The sequence below is a fragment of the Armigeres subalbatus genome, chromosome 3 (assembly GCF_024139115.2).
Source record: "Armigeres subalbatus isolate Guangzhou_Male chromosome 3, GZ_Asu_2, whole genome shotgun sequence".
NCBI lineage: Eukaryota > Metazoa > Arthropoda > Insecta > Diptera > Culicidae > Armigeres > Armigeres subalbatus.
In genome coordinates, this window is record NC_085141.1 from 110492502 (window position 1) to 110520495 (window position 27994).

General features: G+C 40.9%; 1 protein-coding gene across 4 annotated transcripts in view; it reads right to left on the bottom strand.

The window, feature by feature from the left end:
- The window catches only part of LOC134224460 (uncharacterized), a 346723-nt gene that overhangs the window by 5406 nt on the left and 313323 nt on the right, over positions 1 to 27994 (bottom strand). For 3 of the 4 annotated variants that reach the window (XM_062703815.1, XM_062703816.1, XM_062703818.1), the window contains 4 exons: positions 14699 to 14910; positions 14447 to 14633; positions 575 to 893; positions 23 to 513 (listed from right to left, as the gene is read on the bottom strand). In XM_062703815.1, the coding sequence (XP_062559799.1) occupies positions 23 to 513; positions 575 to 893; positions 14447 to 14633; positions 14699 to 14910 (1209 nt within the window). The remainder of the gene's footprint in view (positions 1 to 22; positions 514 to 574; positions 894 to 14446; positions 14634 to 14698; positions 14911 to 27994) is intronic. The other variant, XM_062703817.1, reaches the window with a different exon arrangement.

Sequence of the window (27994 nt, forward strand, 5' to 3'; positions counted from 1 at the left end):
GACCTCATTCTATGGAACTAACCTGCACATTGCTGTTCTTCCGCTTCAACTTCTTCTTCTTCTGTCGACGCATGATGCTCTTCGAGCGCTGGTACAGTTCGTCCTTGGTCAACGTGACCGCCAGCTTTAAAAGAAACTCTTTGTAAATCGGTTTCAAATCGTTGAACGACATTCCGTCCGAGTTGATTATGGCATTGAGAATATCGTCCAGTGAGTGCAGATTTTCCTGCAGTCGGAACTCATTGAACAGTTCGGAAAAGCCTAACGGGGATCCTCCGCCTCCGCCGACCTTGCCGGTGTGTCGTCGAGTGGCTCTCGATTTGTACCTCGTTAGTCCGGCCGTGTTGAGAAAACTTCCGGATCGGGGAATTGCCACCCGGGTCAGAATGTCACCAGCTGAGTTTTCCGACAAAGCCGGGTAGTTGCTTTCGCCTTCCTTCGACAGGGAGTTGTTGTCGTCGTTCGAGTGACTTTGATCGGTGTAGATCGCATCCAGGGATGGGCGGTTCAATACTGTGGATGAGAAAATTGGAATTTTCGAGAGATAGAATTCAGAAATTTCCGAAAAACTAACCTGCCCGCGGTGGATTAGCCGGCAACGGAGGTGGCCGTTTGCCTTTGGACGATCGTTTTTTGCGTTCTTCGGTGGATGATTCTTCGTTGGGACCGGTCATGGTGTCGCTTTCGCCACTCAAAGAACTGGTGGCAGTGCGTTTCGTTTTCCGCGGTGGTCTTGGAGGTGGTGGCAGTAAACTACGTTGACTGGCGTTGGAGCGCCTGGAGGATAACTTGGTGGAACCAGGCTGCACATGAATGTTGGTCGTAGCAGCACTGCTTGCGATGCTCATACAGCTTACTCCGTTGCGATTTTTGGGTCTTCGAGGTCGTTGGTTCTAAGGAGAGTGGAGTTCGATAAAGTTGAACATTGTACATTCGGAAAAGGAAGGGGTAAGTGACTACCGGTTTGGCCAGGGATACTATTTATGCCACTTTTACGAATAAAACACCATACAAAAATTCTTCCGAGAGGTTTTTCAGCTCATACAACAAATATACTTTTTGGTTTTCTGAACTATTTTAAATGATTGATAAAAAGTTATGGACCAAAAATGTTTTTTTTTTAAATTAATTAATTCGGTAATTTATGATTATGATTCGGTCTAATGATAATCGATAATCGTAGATTTATAAATTAATTTTTTTTAAACTAAAATAAACAATTTGAGAATATACATTAACAACTACGAGTATGTTGATAACAGAGTATCGCTGGTATTATTTGTCAGTTACGATACATAGAGTGTCAACCCATGGATCCGATGTCATTGAACTAGCATTGCTGCCAATAATTGGAAAACTCTTCAAGGTAGAGAGTGCAGAAGTCCTTGATGTTAATTTCAGAAAAATTCGAAGGAGAAAACGAGTTTTCCTATATTGCAACAAATGGGGATCTAGAAAAAGCTTCTTTTGTATGCAGTCCCATGCTTCCCATATTTTGATCATGCAAACTTACTTCCGAAAATAAGGTTTTATTTCCTAAGACGTACTAAATCTTTCAGTACCTTTAAAGAAATCAGAAAAGGTCCGGTTTGCCGAAAGCCATCCGGCCTAATGTCATTTAGCCGAAGACCACTAGGACGAAAGTTGTTTGGAAAGCATTTGGCCGAAAAAACCAATAACATAGCATAAACACCACTTCCAACACAGCCTCCCGTTTCGGTACACCTGGAGATCACCACTGCAGACAGAATCACAAATCGACCACATCCTATCCGTCATCAACGCCCAAAACAATCCGTCATCAACAATGTACGGTACCGACGAACGCCGCGGTACGACCTAGAGCGACTGAAGCAACCTGATATCGCCACTGCATACTCGTAGCATCTCGAGGCAGCGTTGCCGGAAGAGGGTGAGCTCTATGGGGCCCTCTCGAGGACTGCTGGAATACAGTCAAAGCAGCCATTAACGACGCAGCGGAGAACAACGTCGGGTATATGGGTCGAAGTCAACGACGATTGGTTCGAGAGCAGACAGATTCTGGAGGAGAAGGACGCAGCGCGGGCGGTCGCGCTGCAGCAAGGCTCCCGGCAGAACGTGGAACGTTATAGACAGAAGCGGAGACAGCAGACCCGCCTTTTCCAAGAGAAGAAATGCCGCCTGGAAGAAGCGGAGTGCGAAGAGATGGAACAGCTGTGCCGTTCTCAAGATACACGCAAGTTCTATCAGAAGCTCAATGCATCCCGCAAAGGCTTCGTGCCGCGAGCCGAAATGTGCCGGGATAAGTATGAGAGCATCTTGATGGACGAACGTGTGGTGATCGAAAGGTGGAAGCAGCACTACGAGGAACATTTGAATGGCGCTGAGAGTACAGGCAGTGAAAGTCAAGGCAGCGGAAGAGATGACTACGTCAGTTCAGCGGTCGTTGGAAGCCAATCAGCCCTCACCTTGAGGGAAGTTAAGGATGCAGCTGGTAAGGATGGTATCGGAGCTGAGGTTATCAAGATGGGCCCGGAAAAGCTGGGCACTTGCCTGCACAAACTGATAGTCAGAATCTGAGAAACTGAATAGTTACCAGAGGAATGGAAGGAAGGGGTTATATGCCCCATCTACAAGAAAGGAGTGTGAGAATTTTCGAGCGATCACCATCCTTAATGCCGCCTACAAAGTGATATCCCAGATTATCTTCCGTCGTTTGTCACCATTAGTGAATATGTTCGTGGGCAGATATCAAGCCGGCTTCGTTGACGGCCGCTCGACAACGGACTAGATCTTTAATGTACGGCAAATCCTCCAAAAATGTCGTGAATAGCAAGTCCCAACGCACCATCTGTTCATTTAATTGAAGGCGGCATACGACAGTAAAGAACGCGTAGAGCTATGAAAAATTATGGACGAGAACAGCTTCCCTGAGAAGCTTTCCAGACTGTTCAAAGCAATGCAAGATGGTGTACAAAATGATGTGAAGATTTCGGGTGAACACTCCAGTTCGTTCGAATCGTGCAGGGGACTAAGACAAGGTGATGGACTTTCGTGCCTGTTGTTCAACATTGCGCTAGAAGGAGTCAAGGGGAGAGCCAGGAGTAACAGCCGGGGTACGATTTTCAACAGATCCAGTAAATTTATTTGTTTCGTGGATGACATGGATATTGTCGGCCGAACATTTGCAAAGTTGCCAGTACTGTACACCCGCCTGAAACGTGAAGCAACAAAAGTTGGACTGGTGGTGAATGCGTCGAAGACAAAGTACATGCTTGTGGGCGGAACCGAACGCGACAGGGCCCGCTTGGGAAGCAGTGTTACCATAGACGGGGATACCTTCGAGGTGGTCGAGGAATAGGTCTACCTTGGATACTTGCTAACGGCTGATAATAATGATAGTCGTGAAATACGAAGGCGGACTTGCAAGCACTCGGAGCTAGCCCAGCTCTACGCGAATCCAGTATCCAGGAGGTAGCTAAAGCCGGAAGGGTTCGATGTGTTGGGCATGTTGCAAGAATGCGGGACATCAACCCTGCAAAGAGGGTATTCACATCCGATCCGGAAGGTACGAGATGGCGGAAGTGCAGCAAAGACTATGTCTAAGGGCTTAACGACCCCTCCCCATGGCCTCTGTGAGTTAGGGGGCCTGCCTAGGACGTCCCAAGCAACACATGCAACTTCGTAGAATTGAAAAAATATTAAAATAGGTTGTAAATGCGTTGTACCTAAGTTAGTTGGTAACCATGAGTTATAAATTTGTCCTTATGCTGTTCCCCATGTTTTTCTCTTCTATGTTATGATCAATGTTTCAATATAACTTAATAGAAACATTTAGTTAGAGATCAACAATAAAGTAACAGATTAACAACTTCAGAAAACAGCGGTAGTCATTACTAAGTAAATTTGGAACCACTTAACAACTGACAAATTGAAGAAGAAGGCAATACCAATTGTTATTATTAAATTTAAAGTGCTAACTTTTACAGATGAATAAATAATAAAACTGGTTGAACTTGCAATTAAAATTATTTATGCTTGTATTAATACTGGATTGGATATTATGACAAATAAACATTATTCTGGGACATTTACAGCATATGCATTTAAAATACGGAATGATGTAACAAGGAAAACTGCAGTTTTCTCGGGGATTAAAATTTTAATGAATATGCCATACGTAATCCTTCTCAATGCCATAGAATGCCAACATCTTTCACGTGGATGATCTTACTGGAAGAGTTATTAAAATATGCCTCTCGTTATAATTCCGGTGACTTTGCGATGGAAAGTAGACATTACCCGTGGACCATCAACATTGTCACCTGAAAAATAATCAGTTTGTTTCACCCGCTAAGAATATTGTATTATATTACTCACCCTCGTCTTCGGAAATTTTACAGGATAACTATTTATTTTTAGGGGGGTCCCGTAGCGTAGTTGGCTACACGTTCGCCTTACAAGCGAATGGTCATGGGTTCGATTCCCAGCCCCTCCACCAAACCCTCGTCAGTCGCCAGATCCGCAGCCCATACGGTGGCGTTCTGGGGTACGCGCCTTACCGTCACGGCTGCCTGATGACGACTGACAACTTGTTCTTCTCGGAGGCATTCCTCCAACGTTACCCGGATAAATGGCAACCGAACAATGCAACGATCATTGGATAGACGACATGGACAAACGAACACAATGGACTCACGATCAGATGGACAGGCAACGACAACAACAATGATAATGGAAAATCTAAAAATAGATTCTGTGTGGATTCTGGCAGCAGAATGCCACAGTAGATCTCGGCACAGTAGCGGTTAAGTAACACAGAGTGCCTACCAAATAAAGAAAGGAATAAAAAAAAAAAATATTTATTTCTCTTCAATTTTCCTGATTTATTCAATCAAAGATTAAACAAGATAAGATGAAATAAACTAAAGAGAAAAATGGTTGTGGATTTATTATTGTTGCAATGCAACTCAGTTATGCCTCATTTAATACGTATCTGAGTTGAAATTAGCCAAGTGTCATTTAGCAGTTACTTTAGTAACTTATATAGAACAAATCAAATCAAGCACTATGGATAGGGTTACTAATTCAAGAAAGAAAAATTAAGAAGTAATAATATTTGGTTTATGGCACATAACTGCAAAATTCAATTTTTTAGTGTAACTAATAAAGAGCATTGGTTGAATCTCAGAGATAAGTTAACTGAAAATCTATTAACCATATAAACATCACAAAAAAGCTTTGTATAAATACATTAAAAAACATTTTTTTTTTTCATTTAAATTTTTGTTGCATTGAAATATTTTATTTCTAGATTCCCAATGTGCTTCTATTAGGGATATAGCGTAGCTGTCAACTCCGTATATGTAGATGCATCGTAGCAAACACGAATTTGACGTTTTCGGATATTCGAAATGTTTTGGGCATTCTAACATTTTCGGTTTGTGCACACTTTATTCAGTTTGTTTATTTTCATGGGTTTTAACAGGGTTAACTCCTGTTCATGACTTGTTATTTTTTGACAGTCACGTTTCAGTAAACAATATAAGTTGAATAAGCTATTTTTCAGCTGAAGAAGCCTATTTTTGGTTGAATAAGCGCTCTATTAGCTGCCAATCTTTGTTGGGGTGGGTGCACTATACGATTCAGAGGAAAAAAACCCTTTTTAGTCATATATCTGTGCATCGAATAAAAGAGTAAACATGTTTAAGTATGTTTTTTTTATGTTTGTCACGGGTATCATTGTTAGAGATTATGTTATTGAATTTTTTTTTTAATCAGATGTTCCAAATAGATAATTATATAACACTAGTCAACCCGGCATGGTCCTAGGCGAAATTGCGAAATACTCAATACGAATCATTATTCAAGTTTTTCACGATTTACTCAACTTTACTAATAATTTTCGACTGAGGAAATATCATATAAATCAGTCGGAAACTATAACGAATGTAACTGCTGAAGAAAAAATAAAACCCATCCAGCCGTTTTCGAGTTATGCGGATACGAACACAGACCATTTAATTTTTACCATATACAAGAAGATTGTCTTTACTATTTTTTGTTTTCTTTCTTCAGACCAAGTTTCTTCAGACCAGTCCCTTCGAGTTGTTCCTAAACTTGTATGATTGGTGAGATCCGATCGATCGTATAAACATTTGGTAACCCTAGACACAAAAGCTTTAAGGAAAGTATGGCGAAAATATCAGAAACAAATATTAAAATTTTATACGATGATTTATTATTTTCCCGTGGGCGCGTGCGAAATACAAGACTTTTATATCCAGTTCACCAAAAATTTGAATCCGCAATTGAAAATTTTGATACTGAAGCTTATTATCAACATTTTAAAAAACCTGATACTGAATTCATTTTATGTTATAAAACTTTAATCTGATACAGAAGCAATTTTTTCTTTCCGATAGGTGACTATACTGAAGTGACAGGTTAGTTTATTTACATTTTGCAATATGTTGTATATAAAGCATAATTGTGTTCCACAAAAATATCAAATGCAACATGGTTATGTTGTATATTGACTCCACCTCTTGCGCTTTTTCCGTTGTAAATGGGTTATACAGAAGTGGTAGAACCAAAGATCTGGCGATTGGAACTGTTGTAAATAAATCACAGGAACTTATTTATAATTTTATGTGTTGCTTGGGGTGGTTGGGTGTGGCAGCGGGCTCTGTTAAACCTCTACAAAAAGCTGCATGTGTCCGCAAGCAGGCCCTATCAAAGCAACCGTGTGTCGCTCAAAGCGCACAGGAGCCCAAGGAGTGCCAATTGGCACATCAGGATCAATGCCAGCGAGATCCTGATTATGACATTCTGGCCGCGTGTTAACGGACCTTGTCTTGGATATCGTAATATTGTGAAAGCGAGGGCTGGAAGTTTGGCATTCTACAATCTTGTAGAGCCGGGTGACACTGACTCGAAACGGCGAGTGGACTAATGCCTAGGGTGTCTTCCGTCCCCTAAAACGCTGTCCAATCCTGCCACCAAGCTTTGCCTGCTCTTTCCTGACTCTCCTGACTGATATGGCTCTGCATACGTAAGTGTCAACCCTTGCATGGCCTCCCTAATATAACCATGGGATCATTAAAGGCGACTACTCCAGTAGGATTCGACGGCAGCCACCAAGGGGCACCTAATTACAATGAGTGAAGTAAAAAACAATTCTTTTGACGATGCGTTAGGCATGGAGCTGGTAAAACCCTTTGCCAAGGGGGTTTGGCGAGGTCTCCTTCCAGGGAAACAGATAGCGGAGTGACGGAGGCTACAACTAGCAGCACCGGAGTCTCCCCAGCAGTGACGGGGTATAGCCCTAGCAGCACGCTCGGTGGGTCACTACCCGGGATGCGATGATATCATCGAGTTTGCGAACGCGAGGCAGAACATCAGTAAGGAACTGAAACAGTACCTTCGTATGCTCCATCGGGCGGTTCGAGTCGCAAGACAAGAACAGGATGCGTTTATCAGGCAGGTGGTGGGAAGAGAGAAGGCCGACAAAGGTGGCCAAACCGATGCCTTCTCCTTCCTTGGAGGAGCGACCATGGCCCAAGAGGCGATTGATTTCGCCCTGACGGCCAATGAAGAAAAGAGTGCGCCTAATCCAAAACGGATCAGGCAGCAATCCGGCGAAGGTGCTTAGAGCAAAGCCAAGCGATGTGCGATCATACAGGCCAAACGTCATCAGGACAGAGCAGAACGAGGTGCAGAGGAGCCCGAAATGCATCGACCCGAGAAGGTGACTTCTCGGCGAAAGGCACTAACCAGGCGCAAGTCGCCGGGCCGCAAGAGGATACCGGCCGGCCTGCCCCAGCATCACACACGTTCCACTTAGGTTACTACAACTCGTATGTGACCAGATTTAGTCCCAAACAAGTTGCTGACACCGAATTTTCACCGAAGTGAAATGTTCTTGGTTCTGAAACGCGGGGCACAGGCCCACTAACTACAGGAAGCTGGCCCAAGAGGTGACGATTTCGAGGTGAGGTTGTTGGGGCGAAAGTTGCAAGCAACTGGACGAGGTCACGAACGCGGACGACGTCGTCTCTGCCGTCAGAGACCAGTGCGGTACAGAGGTCGAGAAGACCTCTGTGCACCTAAGATGAGGTTCCTTTGGCACGTAGGTAGCCTACCTTAGATTACCGGTTACGGAAGCCAAAAAGGTAATGGAGCGAGGGAAGTTGAAGATCGGCTGGTCAGTATGCCCAGTGAGCAAACTCCAGCCGCCTTCAGTGGACATTTGCTATCGGTGCTTATAGTTGGGACACAAGTCCTACAAATGTAAGGGCCCAGACCGTAGCAACCTGTGTCTTCGTTGTAATGAGGAAGGGCACAAGGCGCAGGAATGCGACAAGGCAACAAAGTGGCTCATCTGCGCCAGCAAAAAGCAGGCCTGTAACCATGTTATGGGTGGATCTTCGTGTTCCATAGGAGAGCCGCTGCTGAGACAGTCGGTCTCGGAGTCGAGGACCGATGTCGCCCTCCTGTTCGATCCGTACAACGTCCCTGTCGATAATGGCAATTGGGTGGCGGACGGGTCTATGATGGCGGCTATTTGAACGACGGGACACTCATCTGCCGAGGGTGTCACGATAGCCAAGATCAATAGTGTGTTCTATTGTAGCTGCTATGCCCCACCAAGGTGGCCATTAGAAAAGTTCAACCAGATGATTGATAGGCGAAGCTCGACGCATTGCTAATCAACGATGGTTCCGATAGCACAATCAGAAGGAACGGGTCGAGTCATGGATTTACGTAACGTTTGTTGTCTTTGTGGTCTGGCACCAGACTTGGACTGGAGGGTGGACGAGCACTACACCCATAGTGATCAGCGAGCAATTCGCTTTAAGATCAACTATGCCATGCAACATCCCAGGCCCGGGGATCCCTGTCAGGTCCGTGGCCCGAGCAGCACAAGTCAGACAAACACAGTTTCAGCAACTTGATTGTGACTGCATTCGGTCACATATAAGTTGCAGTAACCTATGTGTAACATGTGTGCTGCTAGGGGGGTAGAGAACCAATCACTTCGACAGCGAAGTTTTCACCGCGGTCCTGGGACTGGAAGCCAACACTGAAGGTCTAAGCGGGGATACGTTGGTAGCTGTCCTATCACGCGCGTGCGACGTCACCATGCCAAGGAAAGCCCTGCCGATAAATGTCAGACGTCCGGTATACTGGTGGAGTGCTGAGATTGCGGCCCTTCGATCAATCTGCTTCAAGGCAAGACGAAGGATGTACACTCTAAAAAATAATGAAATTTACATATGACTGAAACGTTATTGAACTTAATTATTTGGTGACTCAAACTAAAATCTGCCCTAATTTTACGTTCCATTTGATGTGCAATTGAAATCAACTTCATTACTTTGAATAATTACTTAAATGTACGTAACCGTTTGAAATTCACATCATATTTTAAAATTAAAATCCTCAAAGCTGTGGAAATCTGTTCAGTGTGGCGTAGATTTACATGAATCTTGACCGAGGTGATGCTATGCGGCGGGATGAAGAAGTTTCGTCCTTGAATGTCAGTTCAGTTGAAAAGAATGCCAGAGCAGTTGTGTGTCAGTCGCAGTCTCCCGTATTTTTTTGTTTCGTGTTATGGAAAACAAAATCACTGATTTCAAAATCTATAATGAAGCGAGCTGGACTACTTCGCAATTTCGTTTTGGATTACCACGTCCTCAATTTGTAAGTTATTTTTTAATAGAACTTCGCTAGCAGTACCAAAATAAGAATATAATTTCTTCTTCAGATACCATGTATACTTGCAGAATCTAATGTACTGCTTTGCACATGATGCATTTATGTTTGTCCTGTAAAACGGTTGCTTATGATCATGACATAAGTTGTTTGATACCGGAGCTGAAAACGTCTACAAATTAGCCTGCTTTTGGAAACAGAAAGAAACGCAAGCCTGTAACATACAGACGTACAGCGCGAATAGAAAAACCTCGCAAAATCTTGGAATATTCAAATAGAAAAACTAGCAATTTTAAAATAAAATAAATATGCTTTAGAACACGTTGAAAAATAAAACATAATTAAAACAAAATATTTTTTTAAACCAGAGCAAGAAAGAAGATTTTCGAGCCCCCAAACATCGCTTCCGAAATCATGTTTACGTGACAAAAAATTGAATTTAATGTACAAATCATGACGTAAATATAAGTAGAGCTTATTTTAGATCATGACGCATATTTTTTACGTGTCGTGTGATTTTGAAATCAGACGTAATTATACATCAATCGGGTCGCTCCTTTTATGTGTATCTAATTAAATGTGAGTTTACATGATTTTTTCGAAGTGTGTAACGTACCCACACCGAGGACGAAAGAGCGGACCACCGTGAAGTGTTTCAAGCTGCGAATCTGGCTTTTAACAAGGAGGAGTGGCAGTGTGTGCTAGAGTGAGCACCCAAATAAGTCTCAAATTGGTATGCTAGAGCGTGAATCCATGGGTGGGCATTCAAATTAGACTCACATGGTATGTTAGTGGTGAGCATCCAAGTAAGACTCATATGGTGTGTCAGAAAGAATGTGAGGGTGTGTCAGAGGGTATGTTAAAGAGAGCACCCAAGTTAGACTCATACGGGATGAGTGCCTGTGTGAGCGTGAATGAGCGAGTACATTAAGTACTGCCTATCCCCCAGAAGTAATGCTGGGAGGCAGTGGGGGAACCAGGGTATTAGTGGAGAGGGTAACCTTCTCTTAAGTAACTCAAGTAACCTTCCGTTGCTTGGGTGGGTTAAGCGGGTCGTCCATCTGTCAACCCCACTTTTTGAGTGATAATTTTTTTAGGTGTCTGTTTGCAGATTTGCCTTAATCCCTCTATAAAAAGACGCATTATTAGAAATTAATCTGTTCTTCTCCGGATCAACATTCTATACAAGAGAATCAGTTCTTTTTAGTACCAACTTTCTATACAGAGAAAGCTGTTCCGAGAATAAATTTCTTTAATGTACAAAACACAGTCGCTTAGTTACGGTAATAAAATAAATCGCAATGATGTCCTTACGTTGTCCAACGTCTACCTTGCAGTCGAGTCCTGATTTTTTTTCTGGTGATTCGATATCCATAGGATTTGATTACCGTGGGGCATCGAAATCCGTACACTTAAGCACCTTAGTATATGAAAAGTCATTAGAAAATAGGAATCGAATGTGAATAAAACGTTTGTCATTGACACAGGCGCATGAAGGCTTCTACTTTTGAAGTGTTTCACATTTACTCATTAAAAACTAAGAAAAACATGATAAAATAATGAATTAAATCAACTACTTCTGACTCGAAATCCGTCCACCGTGGACGGATTTCGAATCAAAGGATCAAAATCCGTACAGCTATTTCTTCACTAAATATTTAAATTGAAACAGTCTGATTGACTAAACTACCACTGTAAATAGTTAGATACGCACCTTGAGAAGCGATCCCTTCCATTTGTATTCCGCTTATCTTATGTAATGATTTGCAATTAGCAATTAAAACACAGTTACTTTTGGTGCAATTATGCTCTACCCGAAAACAAAATGGCGGCACAAACTCCGCGTTTGGTGGGTGGAGATTTGTTTTTGATTTTTGTTGTTTTAATTTCAAAGCCTTCTTTCCAATTCTATGCCCTAGAAGCTTACTGTCAAGTATCTGAACAGGATAAGATTAATTATTCCTACATTAATTACCTTTAACCTCCTTTAATTTATTGATATCTCATGACGTGGACGGATTTCGGTCCCGCACGGTATCCGGAGTGAAAAAAAATGACACTCCGGATAATCGATTCCAACCTGTATTCCACTTGTGTTCTTTTATTACTGCAAATTGGTTTTCGCATTATACCCGGATATACCAACTTATTTTCATATATCCGTAACGCTGGGTAAACACCTTTATGTGGTGTGTTACGGTGTAAGATCAATTATGGTCACATTGTCAGCTTCAGGCAAATCTTGACCCAATGACCCTATGGCAAAGCTTCAGGCAAATCTTGACCCAATGACCCTAGTAGCACACAAAAATGGTTGTAGCACACAGTTGCTTGTGTGTGCTTGACTTGTGCTTTTCGGGGAATACCTTTCTCAATATCCAACTCCGTGGTGCTTATGAGGGTGTCGCTGAGTCGGGGGCCTCTCGTTAAGTAAGCACTACATTAACAATTCCTTCCACTCTCAAGTTATGGTGAAGATGGGCGTGGCCAAGTGTAGTAATCCTTATGCTTTTGTGATTTTTGTCCTAGATTGAAATCAATGATCACACCCACCTTGATTTCTGATAGCAATCTGGATAGAGATTTCAAACGATAAATATTAATACTCATGTAACCAATATACAAAGTACACCGAAACTATGCTATGCTATGCTACGCTTAGGGTGGTCGGTATTTACCATTTTTGGCAAATACTATTCGGTATTTGGTGAAGTCAATACTGCCGCTAATCGCAAGTCGAGCACATCGGTATATGGAGGCCCATATACAGATGTGCTCGATTTGCGGTTATCGGCAGAATACCGGTAATACTGGTAAAATACTGTTTTTTGTGAAAATTTCCAAAAATGAAAAACTTTTTATTTGGACTTTGGAATGAAAAACAATACTTGTTAAAAAAAACTTTAAATGTTAAAATTTTTGTTTGTTGAGCTGGGCAAAGCGAAAGTAGACATAACATACTGAGCGACTCATCTCCCAATCCGCATTGGATTTTGTTGGTAATGTTGCCATCTCCTCTCTGGTTCAACTCAAGTTGAACGAATGGTTCCAAGACCGTCGAAAATCAGTGTCAAGTACTTACCCTTAATCCCTTCAGAGGCTTCTTCTTCGTACCGATCGTCAGGCATGGTCGTTTCAACCATCGCATCAGGAATGATTAGACACTTCAAGATCTCGTCCGCTTGCTTAAACAAAGTGGCTCTGGATCGTTTCTGATCAATTGCTTTACGGCAGAATTATTCAAAAAAGCAAAAAGATCGTGCGGAATTCACGGCAGAGTAGTTTTATAGCAGCTTGAACAGGTTCAAGGGCTTAAATTATTTCCCCAACCGCCAAAAACCATCCATGTAGTTCAATTTGTATTAAAGCTTCAACTCATAGATCCGTTTAAGCATAGATAACATGCTATTCCAGAGTGCGTTGGAGTCATCAACTAATTCATATTATTTTCCGGATCGGACATATTTTTGTAGGAAATCGTTTTTCACAGGTGATCTCCGGAGAAGAACTACTATCGGACGTACAAATTCATATTGCGGAAAAATTGTCGACGATGTCAACAATGTTCATTGAAGAAAAAAGTCTTTGGCAGTTTGAGAGATGGCTAAGAACAGTGGCGTAGCCAGAAAATTGGTCTGGGGGGGGTTTTCTAAACATTTTTTTCCTCGAAAAAAAAAATTTCTTCCAAAAATTTTGTCTCTGGGGGGGGGGGTTTTATACCCAAAACCACCCCCGTGGCTACGCCACTGGCTAAGAAAATTAAACAACAGGTATGATTAATAGTGCTGATTGTTGAACTTAATCTAGAATTAATAAAACACTTTCATAAATTTTTGTTCATTGAATGCGTTCATTGAATTGTTGTATGTTTTGCAAAATGAGTCTTTACTGCTTGTAACCCAATATTTCTCCCATCTATGCTAGATTTCCCATTTATATGGGACAAATATACGATTACAGGCAGTTTGGCAGATATATGTAGGTAAAAACTATTCGAGATTTTCTATTCTGACAGCAAAATTTGAAATACCGGTATTTTCCGTCTCTAAAACCGGCATTTTCGGTATCCACAATACTGCCCCTATTCGCATAAGCGTCCAATGTCAGTTTTCTTCAACTTGAGTAATATGCCGTTGAATTTTCAAACTCGTTTTACATGGAGAAATGCAAAAAAATCTAATAAATTGATAAAACCTGCAATCTTTCTGAAAATTTGTCATAACATTCTTTATCTATATACATTGCCATGAAACTATTAAATGAGCCATAATTATATTTATTTTTTGTGCAAAAGTGTATCAAAGTCTGGAATGTGACTGTTATGCGAATAAATAGCAAGATGGGACAACACAAGTGGGTTTTGATTTTCAAATTTCTAGAACAAAGTCTATTATTTTATAAGTTTTACTTAAAGATGAGGTCATTTTAAGCTTTTTCTTGGAAGAAAACCAAAATCGTCAAAAATCTACATGAGACTCTTATGCGAATCGCGGCTGAATAGGCCGATAAAACCGGTATTACCGGTTAGACCACCCTAGCTACGCTATTTTCATAGAACAAATCTGAAATTTTCTTTGAGAAGTATTTAACATTTCAGTTCAAGCCCAGCTCTCATTTGCAAGTATGCTTGATCTTGAAGCTGTTTATCTGCAGTGTTTCACATATGAAATTCGTATCGCTAATTGAGCTATTTTTTTAAAATTATAATAATTTATTAAATTGCATCATTTAGAACAAATTCATCACTTACCTCTCCACTTCCCATGTGGGCCATCAAGCTCTGATACAACGTGGCAGCAATGACGATCGCATCCTCCGGGGTTTGGCAGACGAACCCGTGGCACTCCAGCAACCGTGGTATGGAATTTGAGCGCATCACAATTGCAAACAGCGGCGAATGCAGCCCGGATGACAGTCGACGCTTATCCGCGGCACTGCTGGGTATCAAGAAAAGGGCCACAGTTAAAACTAATAAAGGCGGGACAAAAGGTGTGCCATTTACCTGAGAGGTCGGAAAAGCGCACGTTTGTCAATGTTCTCGGGATCGGTGATCAGTGGGAGAAAGGCTGCGCCGCCATCGGCCGGAGACACGACAAACTTCACGGCGGACCAAACGGCGATGTTCTGGAAGGGCGTTAGGAACGGTTCCCGTCCGTTGGAGTTCTTCACCCGCAGGCCAATCGGGCTGATGTCCAGCGTGCCGGCATTTTGGTTCTGCAATGGGAAAAACAAACGGAAATAGCGATTAATTGTATGTGGCTGATTTAAGTCAAGCAGTTCATCATCGGTAGTAATTGTAGGTAATTGCGCGATGGGTTTCGCGGATAGACAGAGAGTACAAAGGCCGATTCGATTCGACAGTCAATCAATTCCTCCACTTCCAGGTTCGCTGAACCTTCCGCAGCGGGGGGCCAAGTTAGTTAATCATACCGCGCAGTCAATTGTGCATCCAGTATGAGACAATGGTCATCATCATCGCCGCTGCCGTCATCATGGCTGTTTGTGGCACAGAAAATCCGCCTCACCGACAACGAGTGGTTTTTCAATAGCTTTTGTACTAAATACTAACAACAGTGTATCCACTATCCATCAGGTGAGCACGCGTAGATAGCCTCTGATGTTGGTTGTGGCACTATGGGATGGTAAAATTTGAATGAATGAACATACATTCACATAGATGAAATCCTTTTTTTGTCTATTTTTTATCAGCTCAAATGTATGTATAGTTTTCAGCGGACAACATAAAGACATGAAAGTTGTCCGTTACATTATCAATTTTAGACCGTTGTTTGTCGCATAGTGATTTGCAATGCAAAAGAAATGCCATCTCATCGAGAGCAGACGCTTGAACAATATTGGCAAACAAAACGGTTACTTTCCTCGAAAATCCTGATTCGTAAGAGTAAATAAAGTTTCGTGCTTATTACATGCTTGATCCAGATTTAAATGCAAAAACGATTCAAAACTAACAAAAGCAAGTAGTATTTTATGATTCATACCAAATGATCGCTGTAAGAGTAATTCTGGACAAAGTGTGAATTTGAACTAAGCTCTAAGTCATAAATACTATGTTTTGAAGCGGTGTCTGGGTACAATTGTGAATTCACAACAAAGCATTCCTTTACTTTGTGTTAACACCAACAAGCCTTTAACACGTAGTTCGAAATATCTGGCATATATTTTATTTCCACATTTCTTTCACATAGGGGAAATGACAGCTTTGGCAGGTTTTGTTCTATTATTGGCAGGGGGATTTTCTATAACCAATTATGCTCAAATTTGGCCTAAACATTCGTTGCATATCAAAGAATATTGTGACCAAATTTAATAAAATTTGGTCAACAAAAACCCCCCTGACAATAATAGAACAAAACCTGTCAAAGCCGTCATTCCCCCTATATGGCGTAACATTTATTTGTCTGATTATACAATATGTCATAGTTGTCCCGAATGTAGCAAAAAAATGCATTGCATTATTTAAAGTTTTACTGTGTCAAAAAGATCTGCTTGATGCAGATATCCATTTTGTAGAATATTACACTGACTTAGATTGACTCAGTTAATCATTTTGATGTTATAAGCATTCATAAACTTCTGATATTACATTTTTGTGTTTCTTCTTGTATTGCAACGATAATTATATTTTCTAATTCTAATTCTTAAGAAGCTAAATTCAGGGATATAGCGCAGCTGTCAACCCCATATGCAACGTACACACCAGTCAAGCAGTTTGACGAACATTGACTCCGCCCCCAAGAAAACGCTTCGGTTGCTGCTTTGTTTGAACGTGTGTGAAGTTGTTCGAACAACCATTTGACAGTTGGCGGCTCGGTTGGAAAAAATTAAAACGGTTTGATTTTGGTTTAAGTAGTCCGGGGCGGAGTCAAGGTTTGCCGAACATGTTTGAGCATTTGTAGTGAAGTTGCACAAACCCTCATATATTTTTTGATGGTTGGTGCTCTAGTTGGCGCTTCGGCCATTCGTGTGTGATGTTGTTGGTCGAACAAATTGATTGTCGCTGTTGGAAAAACTTGATAGATGTTTCAATAAACGAGAGGTGGAGTCAATGTTGGTCAAACTGCTTGACCGTGTGTACGTTCCAATACAGATGCACCGTAGTAAACATGAATTTGACATATTTGGAAATTTTGACAGTTTTGGGCATTCTGACATTTTCGGTTTGTGCACGCTTAATTGACCTCAGTTGACCTTTTTTCCATGAGTTACAGCGGGATTAACTCCTGTAAACGACTCGGTAATTTTTGGCGTGTACATGAGTGTACTACACGACTCAGAGGAATAAATCATTTTTAAGTCATAAATCTGTGTAAGTCAACGAATAAAAGAGTAAACATTTTTAGGTATGTATTTTATGTTTGCTACGGTGATTTTGACTTTTGCTATACGCCTGGCTAACTTGCATAATTTATACACCATGTTCAGGGAATCTTAAATCTCCTATTTGGTAAATTTGCGAAAAATTCAACTGATTTACCCAATTCAACTAATTAACCCAATTTCAAAAAATTATTTAAGTTTGCTTTCTCTTTCTACCCCTCTTTCTTTCTTTCTCTGCCCGAATTTTAATTCAATAGGGAACAGGACCGAATTTAGCCGGATAAGGGCCCTAAATTGTACAAAAAAAGTTAGTTTTGGGTCATAATATTTGTGGGGGCCCGGGGCACTCCTCCAACATACCCGGATAAATGGAAACCGAACAATGCAACGAGCAATTGAATTCACGATATGGACATGGAAACAATGAACTCACGATGAGATGGACCCCGGCAATGATAACAATAGCGAATGTCTAAAAATAGATTATGTATAGATTCTGTACAGCAGAATACCATAGTAGATCACGGCACAGGAGCGGTTAAGAAATACTGAGTGCCTAACAAAAAAATATCCTTACATAATATTTTATCACATTTGAATCATATTTTATCCCGGCAAATTAAAAAAATGTGTCTTCTTGTCACGCACTAAAATATTTTTTTCTGTTATTTATTCTGATGAATTCTTTGCGGGCCGTCTAAAGAAGCAAGTCGATGTGGACTGGATTTTTTTCGAATTAACCGACGTGACGGTAGCAGTGATAGCCGTCGGCAGTGGTTGCGTCAGAAAATTTGGTTCACCATAAGGGTATGCGATAACACTCTTTTTCCTAACGAAACGAAACGAAACGAAATTTAAAATGTCTATGTTCATTCGGATCGAAACGAAACGAAATATAGATTTCTTTCGAGACTTCGAAACGATACGAAATCAAGGTTCATTTATTTCGAAATTTTTCGAAACGAAACGAAATTTTATTTTTTTTTCCGCGGAATTTTTATTAAATTTGTTTTACATTATGTACGCAATTCTGATTTCACTTTTTCGAAGTCGAATAACTGTTTTGCGACCAAAAGAGTTATAATAACAGAAGAGGCAATCTGTGATAAATCGCCACATTCTCGCCGCATATACCATTGGCGATAAGGCAATACCACAGCATTTGTGCCCGTTTTCAAAGGAATTCATCGTGGAGCGTGTGTTCCCGTATCTGATCAATTTTATATCAGTTCAATTTCATATCAGTTTTATGTACTAAATATGAAAATAAAGAAATTGTGGGATTTTTCATATACGGATTCAAATTTCGCTTAAAACCTTAGTTCACTTGAGAATTATGTAATTATGCTGAAGCATACTTCATATTATCTTGTCAGCGTGGTTTTACAGTTTTGACTTAGTCAAAATTAGAAAATGAATGCTTAGATTTATTTTCTTATTTAGATACTCTATTATGTATCCACATCTGCCAGGCGTATACGTAGTGTAACTGCCAGTGACGTCCGCCTTCTATGCAGTGAACGTCTACACGTCCCAAACTAGCTCACCGTTGGGGTTCTCAGGCTTACCTTTACTTGCTCAAGGGATACACGACGGAATAGCGAAGAGAAGTGGACAACACAACGAGAGTTCGACGCAATTGCATGCACATAGGGTCAGCGTTTGAAAAAACCGAAGATTTAAAGACACATTTCTAATTATATTTTATTTTTCATTTGATATTCCTTGGTTTTGGATTAGTGGGAGGAAAGGAAGGGTTGCGGCCTTACAAGGTTGGTCGACATTGTCAAGCTCAGGTGTTTTGACATACCTGGGTACTCAACGGTACCTGCAACGGGGTTTGAAGGAGCTCCTCCTCGGCTTCGCTAGTGGATTGCTGACCGGGCTGACAGTGGTTGGTAGTTTGAAGCAACTATGCTTCTTCAGGTCCTCTGGATAGGTTGCCGACAAGGCTGTAGTCTTGGACACGTGGAAGGGGAGGGCTCGATGACTCGTTATGTCGTCTTTCCGTCTCCGCGAGGTAGGCAGCCGACACGGTCCTAGCGTTGGACACGTCGTGGGCGGAAGCTTGAGGGTTAGTTCGAGATTTTTTTCCAGTCCTCTTGGAGATCGCAGCCAGCGATCTGCAGCGTTGAACACATAGGCGATTTGTCGAAGATTTTTCTCGGCTTCACGGGGATGCCGCCAGTGATCTGCAGCGTTGGACACGTTGACGGGGGGGGGTCTCTTTGATATACTTTCACGGCCTCAAGGGGCCGGCAGCCGACAAGGCTGAAATGTTGGACACGTGGGCGGATTGTCGATGCTCTGTCTCGGTTCCGCGGGATGAGCCGCGACGATTGGTGATTCTTCGAGGTTTGTTCCCAGCTCGGTGGGATAGACAGCCGGCGAGACGGTAACGTTTAGCACGTCCGGCTTCGCGGGACTCACGACGCACTACGGGCTTTTCTATCGGAAATAATCCTCCCGACGGGTAGCAGCCGTTCACCGCGCACACTCTTCAATATTCGGGACGTTCTAGGCTCCCTTCACCAGCACACTAAGTCCTCGCTAAATCAACGCTCCACAAGGATCTTCTTTTACAGCTTTTCTCCGGTCAATCGAGAGGTCTGTACCCGATCACAGTCAAAACACGACTCCTCGACTAGTCCACGACCACGATCTTTCGCTCGGCTCCCTCGATTTTCTCTGTCTCTGCACCCCTCCTTCGACGTTCGGCTTCGGTATAGCGGAAATGGTGTTTCCGTCTTTCTTTCAATTTTGCTCCAAAGGCCGAAATAGGGAGAGGGGATAGGACAGTGGGTACACTTTAACTATGAAATAGGTGAAAAGCCTCAATATTGTTTCCTATGTATATACATGTTATGCAAGTATGCCGATGGTTCGTCCATTGTTAATATATTCGGTAACAGTAGATAGAGAACTGATATTACTGATATTACCAACATTTGAAAAGGGCGTATCAGCCAAAATTTATTCCTTCTTATTCTTCGTCTACATATTTAGCATACCTTTCTAAAATGCACAAAGATATGTAGTTCAGATTGAATTTCACAGACCCATAGTTATATACAATCAGCTCGACAAACCGAGCTTTTTTCTGTGTGTCCTTGGCATATGAGAACAGCTGTTATGGTCAGTATAAGCTGAAAGCAATCATAAGTAAAGATCTTTCAACCCGTTCTGGATTTTTTTTTGCAAATTCTATGCGAAGATCTAGAAATGCCCACAAATCTGCAATGTTCCTTACTTATTGTGCAAATAGTCAAAAAAGCTTGTCAGCTTGATTAACTGTACACATCGTAGCTGCTAATCATGATTGGCCGAGAAACAGCAAATATGCACAGCTCACCAATTAAATAATATTCTTGCGATACAAAAAAGTTATTCTTATTGTATGCTTGCTTGCTTAGTTTCACACTCATTGTTATAAGAGATCGAGGAATGCTCTGCATCTCCGTGAGCGCTACGGGAAAGGAATCGTTGGTTAGTTGAGAAGGTAATTCACGTGAAACCCCTTGGTAAGCGACTTGGTTATTGTGAACGAACTTATTTTGAAAACAAGAAGATGAAAAATGTGTTTCGAATCAATCCAACGCAAGACCAATGTGCTTCGTTTAATAATCTTCTACAACACGATCGATTCCGCACTAAATAATTTTGTGCTCTTCGATGCAGACATTAGTTTTATCACTTCTCGTTCTCCCACACTAGCTGGCGTGATCAGCATCAACACTATCGATTGCACACTAGTTAAACAAATTTCTGCTACGCGAGGTAGATTTTTATCACTTCGCGTTTTCCTAGACTAGCTGCCGTCCCATGGCCTGCAGCAACACGATCGATTCCGCATTCATATTGTGCAAATAGTAAAAAAAAATATCACAAAATTTGAATTTTAATCATGGAAACACTAAAGACGTTTTATAGAAGAAAACTACATGCATATTTGACGACTAAGAATGAGGTTATGTAGTAAGCATTAATAGAAAAAAATTGTATAACATAAAGTTTTGAAAACAACTTTACGGTTTTGTTCAGCGGCGCAGCCAAAATTTTCGATAATATAAAGTATGGTTTAAGTTTAAATTTGTTTCGAAATTCCGCGGAATTCCGTTAAATTTCGTTAGAAGCTAGTTTTTTCTGGCGAAATTTTTGTAATTTTACGAAACGAAATCAAGAAATCAGATTTCGCCATGCTCAAATTCCGCGAAATTCCGCGGAATTCCGTTTCGAGCCACCTGAAACGAAATTTTTCGAAATACCGCATATGCTTAGTTCACCATGGTAGCGGCTGCAGCCATTCAGCGGTAGAAAGTGAAAATTTCTCGCAAGAATCATACATTCGGTTGGTATTATTGTTTGGAAACAAATTCGGAAAAAGCGCGAAAAGTAAAGTTTTAAGAAATAAGGAAAGAAAATTTTTCAAAATTTTAATATTTTTAAATCATATTCAACACTTTCCAGATATTCTGGTGGTTGTTAAAATCGATGCTGGGTCATTAGGCCGAATGGTCATTAGGTCGAATGGCCATTAGGCCGAATGAGAACTGGGGAGTGGGAAGTGAGTAGTGCGCAAGAAATAAGGAAGAAAAAAGAAGGAAGAAGGAAGAAGGAAGAAAGAAGAAGTAAGAAGGAAGGAAGAAGAAAGTAGGAAGAAGAAAGAAGGAAGAAGAAAGAAAGAAGAAAGAAGAAGGAAGTAGGAAGAAGAAAGAAGGAAGAAGGAAGAAAGAAGAAAGAAGAAAAAAGAAGAAAGAAGGAAGAAAGTAGAAGGAAAAAGGACAAAGGAAGAAGAAAGAAGGAAGAAGGAAGAAGGAAGAAGGAAGAAGGAAGAAGGAAGAAGGAAGAAGGAAGAAGGAAAAAGAAAGAAGAAGGAAGAAGGAAGAAGGAAGAAGGAAGAAAGAAGAAGGAAGAAGGAAGAAGGAAAAGGAAGAAAGAAGAAGGAAGAAGGAAGAAGGAAGAAGAAAGAAGGAAGAAGGAAGAAGGAAGAAGGAAGAACGAAGAAAGAAGAAGGAAGAAGGAAGAAGGAAGAAGGAAGAAAGAAGAAGGAAGAAGGAAGAAGGAAAAGGAAGAAAGAAGAAGGAAGAAGGAAGAAGAAGGAAGAAGAAAGAAGAAGGAAGAAGGAAGAAGGGAGAAGGAAGAAAGAGGAAGGAAGAAGGAAGGAAGAAGGAAGAAAGAAGGAAGAAGGAAGAAGGAAGAAGGAAAAAGGAAGAAGGAAGAAGGAAGAAGGAAGAAGGAAGAAGGAAGAAGAAAGAAGAAGGAAGGAAGAAAGAAGGAAGGAGGAAGAAGGAAGAAGGAAGAAGGAAGAAGGAAGAAGGAAGAAGGAAAAGGACAAAGGAAGAAGAAGGAAGAAGGAAGAAGGAAGAAGGAAGAAGGAAGAAGGAAGAAGGAAGAAGGAAGAAGGAAGAAGGAAGAAGGAAGAAGGAAGAAGGAAGAAGGAAGAAGGAAGAAGGAAAAAGGAAGAAGGAAGAAGGAAGAAGGAAGAAGGAAGAAGGAAGAAGGAAGAAGGAAGAAGGAAGAAGGAAGAAGGAAGAAGGAAGATGGAAGATGGAAGATGGAAGAAGGAAGAAGGAAAAAGGAAGAATGAAGAAGAAGAAGGAAGAAGAAAGAGGCAGAAGAAAGAAGGAAGAAGAAAGAAGGAAGAAGAAAGAAAGAAGAAGAAAGAAGGAAGTACGAAGAAGAAAGAAAGAATAAGGAAGAAAGAAGAAAGAAGAAAGAAGTAAGAAGTAAGAAGAAAGAAGAAAGAAGAAAGAAGAAAGAAGAAAAAAGTAGAAAGAAGGAAGAAAGAAGAAAGAAAAGGATGAAGGAAGAAGAAAGAAGGAAGAAAGAAGAAGGAGGAAGGAAGAAGGAAGAAGGAAGAAGGAAGAAGGAAGAAGGAAGAAGGAAGAAAGAAGAAGGAAGAAGAAGAAAGAAAGAAGACGGAAGATACAAGAAGGGAGAAGAAAGAAGGGGTAAGGTGAAGAAAGCACTTCTCATTTTTCACTTCTTGCTTCTTTTAGCAAATGCGGCCTAATGGCTATTCGGTCTTCGGTCTAATGACCATTCGGCCTAATGACCTTCGGCCAAATGGCCTGACACCGTTAAAATCAATTATTTTTAATCATCAAACCAATGTCGGAATCTTGAGAGAAAATTTCTCATGAGTTCTGCTGACGCTGACGACAGCCACTCGATGATTGACCGCTGAATTGCTACAGACGCCATCCTTGCGAATCATTGTTTGCAGTCTATAGTCAACATATGAGACATTCCTAGCAACATTTTGGTTTTATACTGGTTTCATAACACTCTTGTAGAGTAAATTATGGTCTTCAAGAGCGTTATAAAACTTAAAATGTTACTTGGGAGTGCTTTGTACTAAATAACAAAAGGTGCCTTCATTGCATCCACTCCGATTGTGATTATTAAAAAAAATCTTTTTTGAATTTCTTTCACTATCTCCTCTACTTAAGAAAAATGTTGGCCATGGCAAGGACCGATTAACATTTAATCATGTGTCTTTTCAATCACTAACTTAACAGCAGCCAACCATTAGGCCGAAAAATGCGAGAAAATATCACTTGAGCACTGCTACTGGCCCCTTACACGATGATTTCTCGCTAAACAGGAGCAAACGTCATCGCCGGAGTTGTGTTCCGTTGCGACTGCTACTTGCACCTTCGATGCAACGCTGCTGTTTCAGCTCTCCGCAATATCTAGTTCGAACTGCAGATTGGTGCCAAAACCCAAATATGTACAATTTTGATGTTCGTGCTTGCGATGCACGCACGCGATTGGTTGGTTTACCTATTTCTAAACTTTTTACGGATAATCGATGATAAATAATACAAAATAAATAGATTGAGAAGGCAATATATAAGCGTTGATTCTTCCTTGATCGTGCGGTAAAAAATGAAAATCCTTCAAGTATCGTGCACACAGACGTAGGCCACTAGGCCGAAAGTTGTTTGGCCGAATATACCATTTGGCCGAACAGACCATTAGGCCGAAAGCCATTTGGCCGAAAGGGTCATATAGCCGAATATGTCATTTGGCAGAATAAGTCATTTGGCCGAAAAGGTCATTTGACCGAAAAAGGCCGTTTGGCTTTTCCGTTATTTGGCCAAATAGGTCGTTCAACCAAATGTGTTATTTGACGTCACACAATAAAAAGTTAAAAGCGATGAGTGAGAAGAGAAGCTCTTCTCACTTGACACAGTGATGAGTGATAAGTGAGAAATGGAGAGTGAGAAGTGAGACGTCTCAATTTTTGCTCTTCATCTCATACTTCTCACTGTGAAAATTGAGTAGTGAGACGTCCAACTTTCCACTTCGCAATACTTTTTACAGTGAGAAGTGAGACTTTAGTAGTGAAATGTCTCACTATTCACTTCGCGCTTCTCACTTTTTGCAGTAAAAAATGAGAAATGAGGAGTGAGAAGTAAGACGTCTCACTTCTCACTGCTTATTTCTAACTTCTCACTGTAAAAAGTGAGTAGTACGATGTGAGAAGTGAGACGTCTCAATACTCACTCCACGCTTCTCACTTTTTACAGTAAGAAATGAAAACGAGGAATGAGAAGTGAGACATTCCACTTGTTACTTCTCAAAATTTTCACACCTCATTTCTCACTATTTAAATGACAAATTCGGCCAAATGACCTGTTCGGCCAAATAACCTTTTCGGCCAAATGACATGTTCGGTCAAATGACCTTTTCGGTCAAACGACTTTTTCGACCAAATAACCTATTCGGCCAAATGCCCTATTCGGCCAGATGGGATTCGGCCTAATGGTTTGTTCAGCCTAATGGTTTGTTCGGCCTAGTGGCATTCGGCCAAATGACTTTCGGCCGAATGGGTTTCGGCCAAACGAGCCCTCCCCGTTTTATGTAATGCTCATCGTCAAAAACATATTTTTTCGAAAATCATTTCACACAGAATTGACAAATTTGGTTTCAAAACTGAAAAATAATGCTATTTCCAGTGAATTAATTATCTCTAGGGCTTTGAAATTTATCTAGGGTTAAGGCAGGCATTTTCGTCATAGTCTCGAAAACCAATGAAAGAGACATTTTTTTTGCCAAAGCTCAGGAGAAACGTTCTTCTACATTAAAGTTTTAGCAATTGGACGTTACTTTTGTTGGTTTTATCCCTTACGACGGTGGACGAAAATACCTGCCGTGTCCATATCCTCAACTGTCTGCAATTTTCCCACTTTTTTGTGAAGCCTTCGTTTTCTGAAGGCAGTCTGGGGAATCACCGTGTTTTTAAATTTTAGAAAGAAACAGAAAGCAACGGGAACACTATTCGTGCTACTTGGCGGAACACTTATCCATAGTTTCACATCGGACTGTTTGAGAAGTGAGTTGAGATTTTTTTGCGAGTTGAATTTAACGAAACGTTCTGGTAATCATCATCAACAGTGTGTTTCTATTGTGCACGATACTGTTGATAACTCGAAAGTCTAAAGTTCATTCACATATAAGCGAAACATAACAGTTTAATAAACTTTATCCATCTATTCAACAGTAAATTTTGAAGTTTAAGACGTCTTATTTTCTAATTGACAGCTTATGTCATTTATCACTGAAACATCGTTTTTCATTCCTGCGTGCTAAGCTCGTCATTGAATCTCTAATCCAAATAGATGTAGGATCCAATTGAAAGTCTTGAGCGTTGCTCTCGAATGCAGACAGTCACTCAATCGATTATTTTGACTGATTGCCAAACATGAACCAATTAGGTAAGTTGAATCACCGACCTTTCAGATGAGATCTCAATATTTATGATATTGCAGTAGGTCACAGCAGTGAAGGGGCTACCCAATGTTCCAAATGTAGACACAGATGATGTTTTAACTCCCTACATGTTATCATGAAACCATTATCGTTCATAATTGTTCGTCCACCATATGTTAGCCGAATGTTCGAAACCTACAGCTCAACTGAAAAAGGGAAACTCCTTAGTACAAAATTAATTCCCTTCTCTCAGTTTCTTTAACCTCATCGTTCCCGTGGTTCAAGATAATATGCATGAGTATAATTCACGAAAAGTTTAAACTCCATGCGAAACAACCGAATCTCCCGAAACCTTTGGCAGTTGAGAGGTGTTACTAGCCGGTCGCACTTTCTAAAGGCTCGCAAAATGGCTTATGTGGCCGGTCAATTACCGTCTTTCGCCCGATCACGGCCTTTGCGCGCTATGAACAAAAGAAGATGTTTTGGGCCATAAGAAAACCCTCCTAAACTGTTTAACAGCACAGCGACTACCGCGCAAACGACGAACGATGATGAAGATGAAGATCGAAGATGGTACTTGCAGATGACTTCGCCAGCACGGACAGCCGACGATGATGATGATTCGACGTTTAACTCATTAACAACCAGACATTTATCTTCACTCGACATGTGAGTGTGTGCTTTGAGGTTGCGCTTTTTGTTTCCAATAATAAACCCATGAAATGAAGCTTTGATTGAAAAGTCAATCTTGCGACTGATGACTGTATTTTGGAGGGAAATGGTTTGGCAATTTTGCGTCTTCCCAAGCCACGATATTTCCACTCGTTAATATATTTTTTTGAAAAGCGTTTAATTTAAATGGAATTTTAAATATTCAAATGGCGAACAGTTTTCATCGTCGTCGCCCGATAGCCGTTGCAGTGAAGTAGCTACGTGTAAATTTTTCATTGCAATCAAACGATTCACTTTTTCCTAATTATTTTCGATTGTTGCTGTCCAATTCCAAGGTCTGATGAATTGCAAGCGGACGTGCGTGTGCCGCTTCCCCAGCATCGAAAGTGAAAAGTACTAATCACAACCTTCATATCTCGGTATGGCCGAGGTCCGAAAAATAACTTTCATACGCGCCTCCAACTGTCCGAGGCAAACCGCATCAAAGGCTTATTTTTCCGCCGCTAAGTGGGGCTGGCGCGACTTTATTCAATCGGCTGGCTGGCCAACATAAATAATTATGATAAATGTAACTCATCAACTATCTATCCGACGCAGTGCAGCTGACGCACGAAGTTTATGCTGGGCTTTAAATTTCATTTTGATAATTTCGTATTTGCTTCCCTCCACACCTGAAGGTAATTGTAGGGTGCCACATAAATTTCCGCCACGGCACTTATTTTTGTGTAGCTTGCGGAATTGATTGAGTCAATAGCACCTTCTCAGCACTGTAACGTGTTATTTTTTGTTTGTTTATAACACTACAGCGATTTGACGCAACGGTATATAAAATTATCATTTTTGTATGTTTATTTTGCTTGAATTGCGTTGCAATAATTACAATTCAAGAAAGAATGGACGCTGATCTGTAAGTCTAGAAGTTGACTGTTCTACTTAATTGGTGTGATCGCAAAAGCGTCAAAATTCATTGAAAAGGTTTGTAAAGAAAAAGAACTTTTCTCAAATGAACGAGGAAAACCAACTTGTCATAAAAAGAAATTCAATCAGCTATTTTCCATGTCAAAATTGCAATAAAATGACAATTTTATTCACAAAAACAACGACAGTTGTTCAAGCGAAAGGTTTTACTTCCTGCTCCTTAGAACAGCTGTAAAAACCACAATAAAATTTGTTATACTCATAAAAATTGATTAATTCATCATGGGAACGAATGCACTAGTTATGGCACTATTCTTATGTTGGTTCCTTATTTGGCAAATCCCATTGTTTTCTTATGGGATTGGCCAAATAGGGACCACTAGTGCGACAACTGGTGCAAATGATGTCAAAAATTAAGCAAAATCAATTTTTACAATTATGCTTTGCTTGTTTTGGAGGAGATCAAAGGTTTTATCGTATCATATGAATGTGCTTTATCGATATGAACTAGGTTTGCGGTGATTTGATTGGCCATTTGGCACTGGTGCTATAGCCACGACTGGTACATCTAGCCTACCTTCTTTTGGGATGAAGCGTGCTTTCTCTAGGAGAAATTATCGGGTTAAATAAACTTGATAAAGAATTATATTAC